The sequence below is a fragment of the Chinchilla lanigera genome, unplaced genomic scaffold, assembly GCF_000276665.1.
Source record: "Chinchilla lanigera isolate Chin_1 unplaced genomic scaffold, ChiLan1.0 scaffold00087, whole genome shotgun sequence".
Taxonomy (NCBI): domain Eukaryota; kingdom Metazoa; phylum Chordata; class Mammalia; order Rodentia; family Chinchillidae; genus Chinchilla; species Chinchilla lanigera.
This window is the reverse complement of record NW_004955488.1, coordinates 6,252,362-6,267,887: the sequence shown is the minus strand read 5'-3', so window position 1 is coordinate 6,267,887 and position 15,526 is coordinate 6,252,362. Positions and strand designations below refer to the sequence as shown.

The 15,526-nt window shown below is 39.3% G+C and overlaps 1 protein-coding gene across 1 annotated transcript; it reads right to left on the bottom strand.

Moving 5' to 3' along the window:
- Window positions 1-294: 294 nt before the first annotated feature.
- On the bottom strand, window positions 295-11,804 carry Ogfrl1 (opioid growth factor receptor-like 1; the record flags this gene model as incomplete). Its single annotated transcript, XM_013504428.1, is given in 6 exon segments — window positions 295-2,288; window positions 7,193-7,338; window positions 7,456-7,522; window positions 7,619-7,697; window positions 10,757-10,835; window positions 11,718-11,804. Coding segments are annotated over 6 exon segments (1,116 nt in total), but the record flags the coding sequence as incomplete, so codon positions are not given.
- Between the last annotated feature and the right edge of the window lie 3,722 nt (window positions 11,805-15,526).

Here is a 15,526-nt window from a genome sequence, read left to right as displayed (position 1 = left end):
AGTTCTAAAGGCATTCTATCAGTGTTACTGTTTTCTATAAATCCACTGTTGAAAGTGTAGATCAATAAAGGCAATAGAAGATGATATAACGTGATACAAAATAGGACTTTTTAAAAATTCTTGCTAGGCGTGGAGGCGTATGCCATAATCCCAGCATTCTGGAGGCTCAGGCAGGAGGATTACAACCTGGGCAACAAACGATTTAGAAAGACCCTATGTCAAAAAAAAAAAGAAAGAAAAGAAAAGAAAAGAAAAGAAAAGAAAAGAAAAAGGGTTGGGGATGTAGCTCAGTGCAAAGGTCCTGAGTTCAATCCCTTGTATAGGAAAAAAAAAATTCTTTGTGGGTTAAAGTAAATAAAACTTTTCTTAAAAGCCTAAGCTACAAACTCAAAAAGCCAATTCTTTTCTAAATGAAATAAAGTGAAAATATCTTATCTACTCATTCTTTGTCTATATTTGTATGTACATTTTGAAGTTCTCATCACAGTGTTTGATTTTCATTTTCCATGAATTAGTAATAATGCTGTAGGAAATAAAACTGTTTATGGCCAGTGTTATGTAACATATTAAGTACTCATTAGAACTGAGTATATGGAATTTCAAATGATTCTCAATTTCAAAGTCTGACAACTTCAAGTTGCACAATATATATATATATATATATATATATACACATTTTTAAGAGACATTGACAAATAAGCAACATTAGTAAATTCATAATTTACATAACACCAAGTTTAGCAGTTGACAGAACTACTGCTTATTGACAGTGCAAGAGGCATGCCTTTTGAAAATGAATCATTTCCCTTCCCGTTAATGCTCCAGTCATCTATAACCTGAAGCAACCGCCCACTTTATATTGAGTAGCCATAATAAGCAAACTCCTTTTTTTAACTTTTGCACCAAAATTTGTTTTTAAGCTTTTAAAGGAGAAAACATTTTCATTATTTTAAACAAAGAAAATTTCTGAAATCAGACCATTAGAAGTCCCTCTCGGTCTCACTTAGATGTTGACACAGGAAACCACGCTAATGCACTAGAAATGCACGTGGCAGCTGACGAAGGTGGAGGTCAGGGTGAAGAAAGAGACAGGAAAAGACGGGTGCCACTAAACGGGCCGGGTAGGGCACAGTTTTCCAGTGATATCCGTTCCACTTATCAGACTCTAAAAATAAGCACATGGAGGTGTGTTAAAGAATCCGAATTATTTTCTGAATATATTTGAGAAGACCAAAACACTTTCCTCCAGCTTCAAAAAATCCAAAAATCAGGCAAAGGTGTGGTGATACAATGAAATTCTTCCCTTGATTTTCTTCACGTAGACTAACCTCTCAAAACAAAGTCTGCAGTAAACCAGATGCTATGTGATTTTTTTCTAGAGGTCTTGAAAACAACCTAAATCATATAGAGAATCTGAAAACTCACATCTTAAAACATTCATTCATTGGCTCTCCTCTCAAAACTTATTAAGTATCCAATTCATTCTCATTGAAAATTAAAAAAAAAGAAGTTTACGACAGAGATCACGAACAGATGGCTACCATGGGGAATATGACCTGGACCTTGTTCTTTAAGAGGAAGTCCTAAGATAGTTTTTCCCTCCGGGTTGTGGTTTGCTGGGGATTCGCTGTCATGGGACTTCGTTCTCGCAGCTGGTACTCTCAGTGTTTTTGCAGTCTTCGCTATGATTTTCACCTTCTTCATCTTTCTCCGAGGGAGACGAACTCTCCACTTTTTCTGCAGGGTCGCTGGCTGTTTTTTCTGGTTGTGAATTCACACTTTCAGCCCCACTGTCCTGGGAGTTTGTGGGCTTTCCAGGGTCACCATGGGGCTCTGAGCTGGGCTTCTCTGTCCCCTCCCCGGGCTCTTTGGGTGCCACTTTCTTTTCTTCTGTGGTTTTGCTATTTAAGTGAACAGCCGTGGAGGAATTTTTGGAGTCCTTGGCTTTTTTGTGCATAGAAGTCTGACTGCTGTGACTGGAGGTGGCTGGGGCAGCCGCTCTCTGGCCCTTGCCGGCCTCAGCCTGCTCTTTCCTGGGTGGACCCCAGATGAAGTTCTCCGAAGGCTTGTAATGTTTCTGGGCAAATCGCAGGAGCTTTCTCCTTTCTCTTCTGTCTCTGATGGTATAAACAAAATACTCCAGAGCGCTCTGCTTAATATTGGGAATGGTGTTTTCCACAAGGGCCTCGTGAAGAATAAATTTTACAAGAGGGGATTTAAAACTTTCGTATCCAAGCTCACCAAGGCTTTTAAGAATGCGGGTGATTCTTAAATAGTTGTGCTGAGACCTGGAAGAGAGGATTGAATAAAATGAGGGGGAAATCCTGTGGTAGAAAGCAAGAAGATGGCAATTACAGTTTTAATGGAAGTGTAAAACCAAGAAATGGCATTGTAATGACTTTTAAAAAGTCATATCAGATACTATTGTGATAGATCAGAACCTGTTAATGTAGTAAATCCTACGCCTTAAGGTGATGCCAATCTATGTAGAACTCTCTTTTCTTGTATAAACTCTTTCTTAGTTCATATTAGAAAAATATTTTGATTTCAATTTAGCCTCACTGATGTTGAACTTTTTTTTATTAAATTCACTGAGGACAGATGAACTAACAGAGCATTTACAAGAGCTACCCAAAGTCAATGGGGGCACTGAATCATTTCGTATCACAAAAAGAGTGTACGGAACAATAAGATATTTTTGAGAGAGCTAAAGAAACAGCAGACCTTGCATTATATATCTTTTATTATAGTATACTGCCATAATTGTTTGATTTTATTAGTTGTTAATTTCTTACTGTGCCTAGTTTCTTATTGTGTTGAATGTTATCATAGGCATGTATGTATAGGAACAACACACAGTGTATGTAGGGATCTGTACTGTCTCATCCACTGGGGATCTTGGAGTACATTCCCCTGAAGAGGAGGAGCTTTTAGCACCCGCAACAGCAGCACAGGTAACCAGGGCTCCACATAAACACGTGAACTAGCCGCTGAGTGGTAGGATTAACAGTGTCAACTGACCAATAAGCCAACTCACAAGGAAAGCAGCAAAAAACACTTTCATAAGAATAATTCTGACAAAGAATACAAAGCTGCCTCATTGGATAGAGCACAGTTTAACAGGTCAAAGTGCAGGCCTCAGAGTTAGTCATATCCTGGCTCCGTCTCTTAGGCAAAATTACACTATCTCTTTAAGTTTCATTATCTGCATTTATAAACTAAGAAAAGTGGCCCACAACTTACCGGGCTATTGTAAGAATTAAATGAAATGATAGGGCATATTTTTTTATAAAATTTATAAAAATACCCGGTACTGGAGGAAAACCAAAATAAATAAATAAATAAATAAAATAAAATTTATAAAAATAAATATCAGATACTATTTAAAAATATTATTATTTCAATAATTATTACCTAAAGACTTGTTATTGAGACTATATTTGCTCCCGTCCTAATTTAATAACTTAATTCTCTTCCATTATGGCAAATTTCAATACCTCTTACCTTAACCACAAAATTATAAGTCTTATTTCCAATGGCTTTGATTCCAAAGACACTTTGTTTCCAAGACTACACTAATCTTTCCTCTCTCGATCAAAACTCGGGCCATTATTGGATTAATCCTTTGCAAATCTTTTTTGTGGCAATTTATAATCTACTTCCTCAACTTCATTCAGATCAAACCCAGCTTTATTACACACGCCTGGCCAAATCCTAGAAGAGTTCTCAGCCACCTATATTAATCAGATGTACTGTCAACAGCTCCAGGATTTATTTACCCAGTACTGCCACACAACTGGAATCAGCACTTATTTCTAACTGCCTCAACACCTGTTTTATATCTCAGATGCTGAACTTCTACAAGTGTTGCATATACCTACCCTAGCTTCCAAAAGTGCATGGAGTTTTTACCTAGGAATAAGACGTAAACTATTTGGGAAGGGTATAGAAAGATGCTGATAAATTATTTGAGGAGTGGAAGAAGGCATGGTTTCATGGTCTTACATTTTAATGAGAGAATTTGGACAAAACAAAGATCTTAACTATTCAGGATACCAGAAAAGACAAACCCTACAACTTTTATCATCTACATACTCTTAAATGTTAACCAAAGAAGTACTATCTTAAGATTCAATGCTTTGAAGCCAAAAGAATAAAGCATAGTAGAGAGGGTTCAGTTTTATGAATCTGTATTTTTTTTTTTTTTTTTTTTTTTTTTTTTTGTTTAGGTTTGTCTTTTTGAGACAGGGTCTCGCTATGCAGTTCAGGCTGGCCTTGACCTCACTTTGTAACCCAAGCTGGCCTCAAACTCGCAATGATCCTCCTGCCTCAGCCTCCTGAGTGTTGGGATTATAGGCATGCACCACCACGCCCAGCTCCAAAAGTATTTTAAACTAAGATAATTTTAATAAAATTAAGATAACATGCAATAACAACAGGATGGTCTTGGTTGCTACACTCACGTAGAGTTTGTATATTTAAAGAACTTACTGACAAAACCCTTCAGTAAAATCTGCTTTATAAAGCTAAGAGAAAAGATGTATAGAAAGGTAGAAGAATGTTTATAATAGGTGCTTCATGACAAAATAAACACTACCTTTGCAATCAGCTAGATTTCACATAACCAGTCTAAGACGAATCAAGTTAAAATTTTGTACACACTTCTCCACATCTACACATTTTCCAGTTAAAAATATTTACAAAACAGCATAAAAGGACAAAACTTTGAGGGGTGATGAGAGTGGGAATGACTGCATATGTCATATGAATGAATATGAATATGTCAAGATGAAACGCATTCATCTGTTTAACCTTTAGGCAAGAATTTGAAAACATGGGAGAAAAACCACTTGGATTGAAGAAATGATTATCAGTATTCCAGAACGAAACGACAGGAGGAATCAACTGGATGTTTCAGTGTGACCTGAAGTAAATGTCACAACAAAAACATGGGACACAGGAGTGTTTTAAAACTCTGGGAGCACTGCAAGCAGTCTCGGAGTGGGTGATACAGGAGATAAAAGGGAGAAATTGGGCCTCTGAACAGAAGCAAGGGCCGTAAACAGTGACAGCACCAGCAAGACAGCAGTGAGGTGAGGCCAGCTTACACGACAAGCAACAAACAGAAGAGAGAAAATAAAAGTTAGAAATAATTCCAGGACCTAAAATACGGCTCGGTGACAAATAAACTGGAAATACATCTTAATGTCTGGTCTATGTGCTTGTACTTCATGTCTGAAAATATTCTGCTTTCTTTAGCATGGTCACTTGTATAGCACATATTATGTTGTTTTACTTTGATTGAATATTTCTCCATTGCTTAGCTATGATAAATATACTGAGTTCCCTGACTACTCTAAAAAACTCAAGGTGTCATAAGATTAAAACTCAGATAAGCTATGACATTTAAGAATAAATCAGCAAAAGATCCAACTGAAGAAGAAAAATGAACATGCATTTTCACATCATCCCACATAATTTGTTTAAATCCAGCCAATGATTGGCAACTAAATCAGAGATGAAACATGTTTTCAGACAGATTCTAAATCCAGCGCTGGAAAGGCCAAGAGAGACAACAATGGTGGTGGAAGGAAAGATGACCGGATGAGCAGAGAGTTTAGGCTCCTTCTCCTGACAATCAAACCTTTCAGAAACAGCTTTGTTTCTAGCTATAAATTAGAGGATCCAACAATAAAACTCCAAGGAGGATTTAAACTGAAGATGTTATTTTTGCTCCAGATTTATTCATTTAAAAAATTTACTCAACAAGATTGCTATTCTAGCCAAAAACAAGTAGGGGAGGAAAAACTGAAAAAGTGAGAACATAGAAAATGAGGTATTATTAGACCTTTTCCAAAGGTTTACTTTAACCATGCTTCAAGCTAACAGGCTACCTGGATGGATATAGCTTCTTTGGCAGTGTGACACAGTGCTCAGAAATTTTGTCCAGAGACAGGGCCCTTCATTGCTTAGGCAGACATATGTATACATCTCCTCACACTTCAAGTCTTCTAAGATAAATCAAATTTAATTTCAGGAATGAGTTAATGTGTCTTCCAGTCAAGATCATGAAGTTGTATGACAAAATCTTCAATGTTTGAGTATAAGTCATCATTTTACTAGTGTCACTTAAAACTAACAATGTAAAAGGATGAAAGTTCTAGAAAGATGCAAAAAATTTAGATAACCAATGCCAAATTTTTTTTTGGCCAAAGAGGAAGTGGTTAAGTTTTAATTTTTTTCCCTTAGAACTTGCCCAATTCAGCTAATTATAATGTGCTAAAAAGTGCTTTAAAACTGTAGGTTTTGCAGTCCAGCACTCATAAGTTACCCCATAATTAAAAAGAAAAAAACCTAGGTTGCGTATAAAGAAAATATTTTTAAAAATAAACTTCGGTTACAAGTATTAATGAAAGTTATAAATATATAGCAAAATAATACAGCAAAACAAATCCAAATAAGCTATGCTAAATATTTCTTTATAGGTTTTGAGATTTACTAACCAAACTTGCTTTTTTGCCCAGAGTGGTAGTGCATGCCTGTAATCCTAGCACTTGGGAGGCTGAGGCAGGAGGACTGCTCCAAGTTTAAGACCAGCCTGGGCTACAAAGTGAGCTCAATCAAGGCCAGCCTGAACTGCCTCAAAAAAAGGCCAAAAAAAAAAAAAAAAAAGAAAGAAAGAAAGTTGCTTTTGATTTTTATCTAAGTAATGAAAATAAATTATAATTTTTCATCTGTTTTAATAAAAGTATGGTCACATTTCATGCTTATAAAATGATTTTTATATATCATAGATTTAATTCATGGATTTAATCTAAGAAGGCACCAAGTGTGCGGATGTTAGCAATAGACAATGTCCCCAAAAGCTTACAAACTAGGAGAGGGGATACAAAAAGTATACACAGGCAAAAACCTTAGTTCCAAGAGATATGACAAAGAGGGAGAGGCTGTAACTGGCTGCAGGCGGGAGGCTGCGGGAGGGATAGTCCCAAAGCTGAACAGCTGTGTTTCCATTTGGAATTCAGGTCTTCAGTTGTTGCAGTTTTGTTTAATAAAGAATGAAGAATAGAATGCATTTCAGGTTGGCTTTTAAATCCAAATTACTAAATCCAACTACTACCTGTTCCGATGATATACAGAGATCTCTGACCACAAGGAAGTATCTTTGCCTCATCACTGGGGCTTTACTTACTCATTTAGATGCTGAAATCTTTCCTGCCAGTTCACAGCCCGAGCAACATTCCCCGTTTTATCGATCAATTTTATTCCAAAAAACTCCAGCATCATTTTATAAGCCAAGAGGAATCTTCTAATTGCTTCTTTTGTCTTTTTGAACTCCTAATACAAAGAACATAAAAAAAAAAGTTCCCTCACATGACTCAGTAGCTACTAGCGCAAGAAAATAACGATATCATTCTGTCATCTCATACGTAAAGTGAAAGAAGCTTGCATTACCTCAATTTCATATGTAGTTAGTTCTTTAGCATAAAAGTTCAAGCCTTGTTCTCTCAGGGGAAATAGCCTATTTTTTTAAAAAATAAAATTTTCTATTAACATTGTCTGGCAAACACACATGGTGAAACAGGACATGGTTCAAGACAAACAGTACGTGACTGACCATTGAATGTAAGTGTGGTTGTGCTCCAGCTTCTCGTAATCGCCTTTCCATTTATTCAGAACTTCTTCAATGTAAACACCTAAACAGTAAATATTTAGAAAATAAACCAGACATTCAAACCATTGTAAAGGCATTTTACGATCTGAATCACTTTTTATATTAAAAGTCTTAAAATTTAAAAACAGCACAAAAGAATAACGTTTTTAAAAACTGAATACCCTATGTCATAAACTCAGTTATGTAATAAGCCTCACATTTAAAAAAATAATGGTATCTCCAATCACAGAGTCTTATTGGGCAGTGTAAAGCAGAAATCAACCAACAATGGCCGGTGCCAGCTCTTTTGTAAATAAAGTTTTATTGGTGATTTTGTAAATAAAGTTTTATTGGTGAATGTGTCATGCACATTCAAAGATGTATTGTCTATGGTGGCTTTTTGCTACAATATGAGAGTTGGGTCGTTGTGGCAGAAAGCAACAGTTCTGCAAAGCCTAGAATATGTTACTATCTGCTCTCATGCAGAAAAACTCTCCCAGTGTTATTATCTCCATTTTCGTAAGTGATAAAACTAATTTTCTAAGTCACACACTAGTAAAAAAGTAAATCTAGGAGTAGAACACAGGCCATTCTGCCTCTAGAAAGCAATTCCTCTTCATTATGTCCCGGTCCTTGCAATCAACTATGGAGCCATGGACCCCATCTTACAGAAAAACCACAGGACTAAAATGTTTCTCTAAACATACATCTCATTCTTGTTTCCTACAGTAATCACCAGTTTTTAGTTGAGGACTGCTCTCAAAAGATTTGGTAAAAGTTGTTTTGAATCATACTGTTGGCTTTAATAGAGCCATTAATAGAGCAAAGTTGAAACCTTTTGCTTCTGTATTTCAATTACCTCTATTCCTACTTCATAAGGGAAATATGCCTTTGCAAGGCATTGAACATAAAAAAAAAGTTCTAAAACTCTAAACTCCAAGTTCTACGTTTACTGGCAAGTGAGTGAGCGTGTGTGAATTTGCACACACTGGACAGGAAACTGTGGGAGTATACTGAGAGCCCTTCCGGGTCCTCATCAAGGTCTGGGAAGTTTATATTTGTAAACCCATGGAAAAGTTATTGGAATTCCAGCGATTTAATTCCAATCTACCACTTTCAGTACAAACCACAGTGAGAATAAAGACACTAAGGCATATTTGCAGTTGTGGGGAGCCCAGGGAGTCTTAAGTCCAGCCAGGATGATGGCTAAGGAGAATAAAGGCCTCGACCCAGGGCCAAACCCTGGTTTTAGTAATTCATGAAGAGCGGAGTGGCTCAAGGATCAGTGAGTGTGAGAATGGTGGGAAATAGGTGAGTGCCCTAAGCTGGGCTAGGTAGGAGGCCGGAAATGACCTCTGCACTAGGCAGAGAGAAGGATATGCAGAAAGAGTAATCTGCATGACACAGTTCCAGGTAATATCTAATGTTTTGAGGTGGCTGCTTCAGTTCTGATGTGTGATTTTTTATGCCCTGAGATGTCATAGCCTCTTTTCTCAAGGCTTGATCCCAGCTCTCCCTCTCGCCTGGCTCGCATATCCTTCTTGGGAGCTACTAGGGCAACACACCCTTCCCCTTGCTTCAAAGACTACACATCAGCACCTTGGCTAGACTGATTTGCATTGCTTAAAGTCCACTGAGGGGATAAGGAAAAGTCTTACCCATACATGGAAATAGGGCCAGGTTTAGCCAAGACAGAGATAACTGCTTCTCTTTCAAGGAAAGCTGTCTATGTCCTCCACATGGGATTGGTGTAATTTATATAATACACCAGAACATTTTATGTGACTTTAAAACTTCTGACCCCCATCAATCTTACAAGATTTCAAAATAAATTTTGTAATAAAGATTACAAAAAGTGAATGTATTACTTGACATCAGGGCTTTAAATTACAATCTAAAGTAAATTCACTACTCGAAACAGAAACTAAAGTTAAAACTGTTGTATTTTATGTTCAATACTTTTAATCCCTATAGGTACTCCTTTAACTGAGCTTTATGAAATTCAAAGCAGAGTCAAACTAGCCATCTCTCATTGCATTTCTTCCAAAGCTTTGCTTACTCCAAGTTCTAAAAAGTCTAGTAATTTAATCAATATTTTTCCATTGGTTTAAAAAACTAGCACATTCGTATCACTAGGACATACAACACTGCAGTTGTTCTGGGGACTTCTTTTTAAATCAAAGCAGACTTTGGGTATACCAGAAAGACCAAGACAGACAGGTCAGACTATTTCAGCAGTGTTCTAAATTGCCAGCTGGTACATCTCTTAGGGCAAAGTACCAAGATGCCCTTCTCCTCACACTCCAGTCCAGTCTTTAGAGTTCACTCCTCCCGTTAGCTCATCAAAAAATGCAAGTTCTTCGGAGAGCCTCACCATCCACAACGCTCAGGCCCTGACACACAGCGCTGTGGCTCTGGCTCTATTTCTGCTGAAGGCAAAGAGCAGAAACCACGGCCCTCTGGTCACTTCCCATGGAAAAGGACTCCCGAGAGAGAAGCTGGCTACAGTTTCATGGATCCCACCACGAACCACAGTGGGGTGCCTTGGCGAAATGCGTAATTTTGCAGTCAAATTACCATAGCAGCTGTCTCCTCTCAGTATGGCTTTGGAACAGATCCTATGAGGGACATGAGAAAGCTGAATGTGAACTCCACTGAAGTCCTAAATAATCCAAAATTCTATAGCTCTATAAATCTCCCATCTTTCTTTTTTGTTTGTTTGGTTTTTTTCCGGTACCAGGAATTGAACTCACGACCTTGCGCTTGCCAGGCAGGCGCCTGGCAACTGAGCTAAATCCCAAGTCCCAATCTCCCATCCTCTCCTCTCAGAAAAACATTACTCCTACCACCTTTCAGGTAGTAACCATGATATAAAGATGGTAGAGAAGGACTGCTAACTATCAGCTGTCGCACCAGGATTCACCAAGTGGATGAAACACCTCTAGGGCCTAGAACTTTAGGGGCACCTTAGATTGCACAGCAAACCAAGTTAATCAATACATAACTGCGGTAAGAATTCACTAGGTATGGAATAAACAAAGCACACCCAGGTGTGTGTTCTTCTTTAAAGTTTGCTTTTTAGCACAGTAGCAGGTTACTCACCATCTGGCTTAAATGGAATTTTATTCTTATAAAAACGAAGATTGCTCAAATCATTTTGATACCGGATATCTTTGAAGTTCTGCTAAAGGAAAAAAAATACGTCAATCTCTAGTATATGTTTTGTTTTTTGGTTTTTTGGTTTTTCTCCGGTACCGGGAACCGAACTCACGACCTTGCGCTTGTCAAGCAGGCGCTTTTGCCGCTGAGCTAAATCCCCAGCCCCTAATCTCTAGTATATGTGTTATGGTTGATACATTGTGTCCACCTGAGGAGCCTAGAAGTTTAACTAAGTAACTCAGCAGTTCTACATCCTGGGACAGAAAGGACATGCCCTTAGAGCTCTAGGATGTTGTTCATTGTGTCAATTTGAGAAGTTTAGAAGGTTAACTAAGTGACTCGGCAGGGGGCCAGGGTCTTTACTTTGCATTCATCCTGAGCCTGTGCAAGAGGAGGACAGGAGATGGTGTGGGTGAAAAGGACCCCCTCAGGGCAAGTAGGCTGTATACAATAAAGGGAAAGGAGGATGGACTGATTGCTGGTTCTTCCGAGGAACTCCAGTCTTTGCCTTCAGCGTGGTCATCTCCTGGCTTCTGGTGCAGACTGTTCAGCTTCTGCCTGGGACTCTTCAGCCTTCTGGTGTAGACTCTTTGGCCTTCGTAGTAGATTCTTCAACATTCTGTGGCAGACCCATCAGCCTCCTGATATGGACCTGCAGAGGGTGCAGACACCCTCTGCACGCTTCCTCATCCAACTCTGTGGCTGACCATTGTAAGCCAAACTTGTAATTTCTTGTGCATTTGTATATCTTGTGTTATATCTATTTCTTTAGTAAACCACGACTGATAAAATATGGAAATATAGAAAAGGCATAGGACCCTTCTTACAAGTGCTCTTACTGCATCCTAAGATTACAAAACCAGGAAGGAAATGTTTTACATTTAAAAAAATTCTATACTCTTACTGGGTACTGATGTCGGTATTTGTACAAATCCCTCGCAGCATAAAAACTTCTCTTTGGTTTAGCAGTTGCTTCAGTGGAATCACCATCCTAAAACAAAAAGTGAAACTCCATTTACATCTTGAAACAAAAAAATTTTCACTGGAAAATTTCCAGAACAAACTTGAAATAATGAATATCCATAAAGAAACCTGACAATTGTCAGCCTATCCAGACTCATGAAAATATCCAAAGTACCTTTGTCAAATAATATTTATCAGCAACATTTACTGGCATTCTACCCCTCTTATTTGCACCAAAAAAAAAAAAAAAAGTGTCCTAAGGTATATTATTAAATTTTTAAAAATTTACTCTTCCTCAAATGACTTTAGAAGATAAACGTTATGGATCAATATCTACCAGAGAAAAAATACTCAGAATGAATTCAAAATATATTGTATCAGATGTTACACAAGTACTGTGATAATAAAGCTTAGTTTAGAATATACAATACTAAAAGCTGTTACACTGATAAATCAATTTTACAAAGAAGACTGTCATTAAATTTGCAACATCTATTTGTTCTTGGAAGTCAAGCAGTATTTATAAAAGAAAAGAGGATCTTAAAACAAACTAGCTTTATAAACTCCGTGCTTTGTAGCACCATAACAAATATGGAAAGGCATGAATAATCATCTGCTCACTGAGTGATAATATGATGTGTTATAAATCAGCATGTTTAAAATACATACCCACAAAGCAATAAAAAGCTCTCAACTGGAATGAAAATCAGAAAGAAGTAATTTACAGGTGGTAGTTTATTCATACTATGGACATTCTGAGCAAAATTCCCACCACCATCAAGTCATTTAAGATGAAGGTCAATATGCTCAATCTGTATTCTCTAACTATACGTACTATTATAATGGATGATAAAGTCTTTGTCCGGTCCAGCCTCATGCAGAAAGAGAATTCGGCTGATGAGGAAAACTACAATGTCTAGACCTCAAGGCTCATTAAGAGCTTTTGCCTCAAATTCTTTTCATATCATCTTCCACTCTGTCTTTGTTGACAGACTGGCACACTGTAAGCAATGTTCACACATTTTTGAAGTGATTCATTCTCGCTCTTACTACAAATACAAAGATACCGATTTCAACACCGTATCTGCTGATGTTTAACATTAGTTACTGTGTCATGTTACATAAGCAAGGAAAGGCTTAAATTCTGGTCCTTGCCACACATTTCAAAATAGCTCTGCCTAGCAAGTTTCTGAATGTATTTAGCCCAAGCTACCACCATATAAATCACCATCCTACATTTGTATAGAAAGCACTTTTACACTTACAAAGCACTCATATGCATATTATTTTATTTGACTCTTACAATTCACCTGCCTGGCAATTATTCGTGTTTCCATCTTGGAAACAAGGTAACTGAAGCTTAGATAAATTGAACAAGACCCAAAGCCCAGTGACAGTGCAAGAACTAGCTAGGTTCCAAATTCAGCTAATTAGAGCTGAATCAATTTCTGGGGGAAAAAAAAAAAAAAAAGAAAAAAAAGAATATGCATAAGATCAGTGACCCAAAACTTGGAGCTGGGAGACTAGCGTAATTCTGGTACTTAGTATTTGCGAGGTCTTAAGCAAATCACTAGCTGAATTTTAGTTTCATCTTCTGCGAAATGTAGATAATGACTCAGGCCCTACCTGCTTTCCAGAACTGCCTTGAGAACGGCTGCATCATCCGACCTCCAGATGTACCAACCCGCCACCACCTGAGCCTGCTCCTCCAAACCCTCTTCCTCTTGGGCTTTCCATCCTGACCCCTTTCACCTACTCACATGAGGATTCTGCTCCTTATCATATTGTTCCTCTTCCCTGAATCACCAAAACCTCCCTCCTGGACATTCCCCTCACAAACCAACACGCTGTAGTATCTCTACTCTTAAACATAACACCTTCCATGACCCACTTCCACCCTCAACTGCAGATCCATACCTCTGCTCCCTTTTACAATAAATCATCACCAAACTCCGTTTTTCCTCTTCCTCTTTTTCCCATGAGCCGCCCCCATCAGGTTTTGTCCCCAGCATTCCATCCAAACAGCTCCAAGTTAAGAACTTCAACAACAAACATCCATCTCGCCAGACCCTCTCCCACAGAGCTGAGCCAGCAGGGCCTGCCTTCCTCTGGCCTCACACATCCTTAGCACCTGGCTCTCCTGACTCTCACTGGTCTCCTTTCTCAGCCTTTTATTGGCTCCTCTTGTTCACACCTCTGACCACAGGCAGACCAGGGCTTGCTCCTCACTCCTCTCTGCTCCCTGATGACTTATCTTCCCACGATTTTAATACCAATAACCTCACATGCTGACAACTCCAGCCCTGGGCTGAGCCTCTATTCATACATATAATTAATTATTCAACAATTCCATTCGGTGGTCCAATAGGACATCAAACTCCAAAGAATCCTTGCTTTAACCTCTAAAACTGCTTTGTCCCTAGATTGCCTCATCTTAGTCAAGGACACCATCATTTGTCCAAAATTCCCTAGGACTAGGAGGCCCTCAATGACAGAGGCAGCGCCAGGAATATCTAGGAAGGGATTGACTGTTAGAAGCAGGGAACAAATGCGGTGGGGGAGGCAAGATGTAAAATTAAAAACATTTTTCAATAAGTTCGACGGTGCCACTAACAAGAAAAAGCAATTATTAAAGGGGAGCGGGCAGCACTGGTGCGGTCTACTGTTTACTGAGGTTGCAATTAACTGACTGAAACACTAATTGTTATACCGCTTTACACAGATGGGTCTGGTTAGCTGGATTGACTCTGAGCTGTCTTTACTGATATCCCAAAATTCTGTAGATGACTTCATCGGGAGACAAACAGAAAGAAAAACACTGGAACAAACAGCTTCTCATACTTTTCTACAGCTGGATCAGCAGTGCAAAACGTCAGGGCAGTAAATCAGAGCGAAGCGGGCAAAGAGATACTCTAGACTTCCAACAGGTCCACCCTTCTGACTTTGGTGACAGACGTGTGTGGGTTTGCATCATTCTTTGTACGATCTTAGGCAAGTTTCTCTTTCTCTGAAAGACTGTTTTCTCTTGAATGGGGACTAAAACCAGCAAGCCCCCACCCGGAAGTTGTAGTTAATTTAAATGCCACGTCTAGATCAAGCCCTAAGATCCTATACTCCTTTTCCTTCCCTAATAGAGATCATAATCAGTAAGGCCAGGCAGCTCCAGCTGTAATATGCAGGTGATGGTTCCCTTAAGCCCTCCGCTCACACTGGACGTGGGGCTCCATCTCCCCATTGTGGGTCCCCCGTCATTAATAAAGAGGAGGCCTGAGGCAGAACCTCATAGCCACTTTTCAGAGAGTAGGCTATCCAACTCCTTAAAGTTTCTGATTATTTCCGGTCCATCGGAGGCTAAAGGGGCCACTTACGTCTCCCACCCTGTCTTCCAAACTGCAACGACTGAGGCACAGCTGGATCAACAAGTCTTCCAGGTGAGACAGATTTCGGAGGAATGCCCTGAACTGGGCGAAAGGCCTCGCCAGGGCGAAGAGCTGGCATGGAACTTCGGATGGGCGCCTTCCCCGGGACTTTTAATGGCCGTGGGGGCGACTGCCGGCTGCCGGGCAACTGCAGCCCCATCTTGCTCCGAATAATGTCATTTACTGGTTTCCCCCCAGCACGCGCCCAGGCTCACAAGCCTGTATTTTTAGACAGGCTCCTCCCGCCCACCTTCGCCTCCCCGGCCGCGCCGCGCAAGTTGGGCTCGCTGGGACTTCCCGGCGCCCGCGGCCAGGCCCAGGCCGGAGCCCG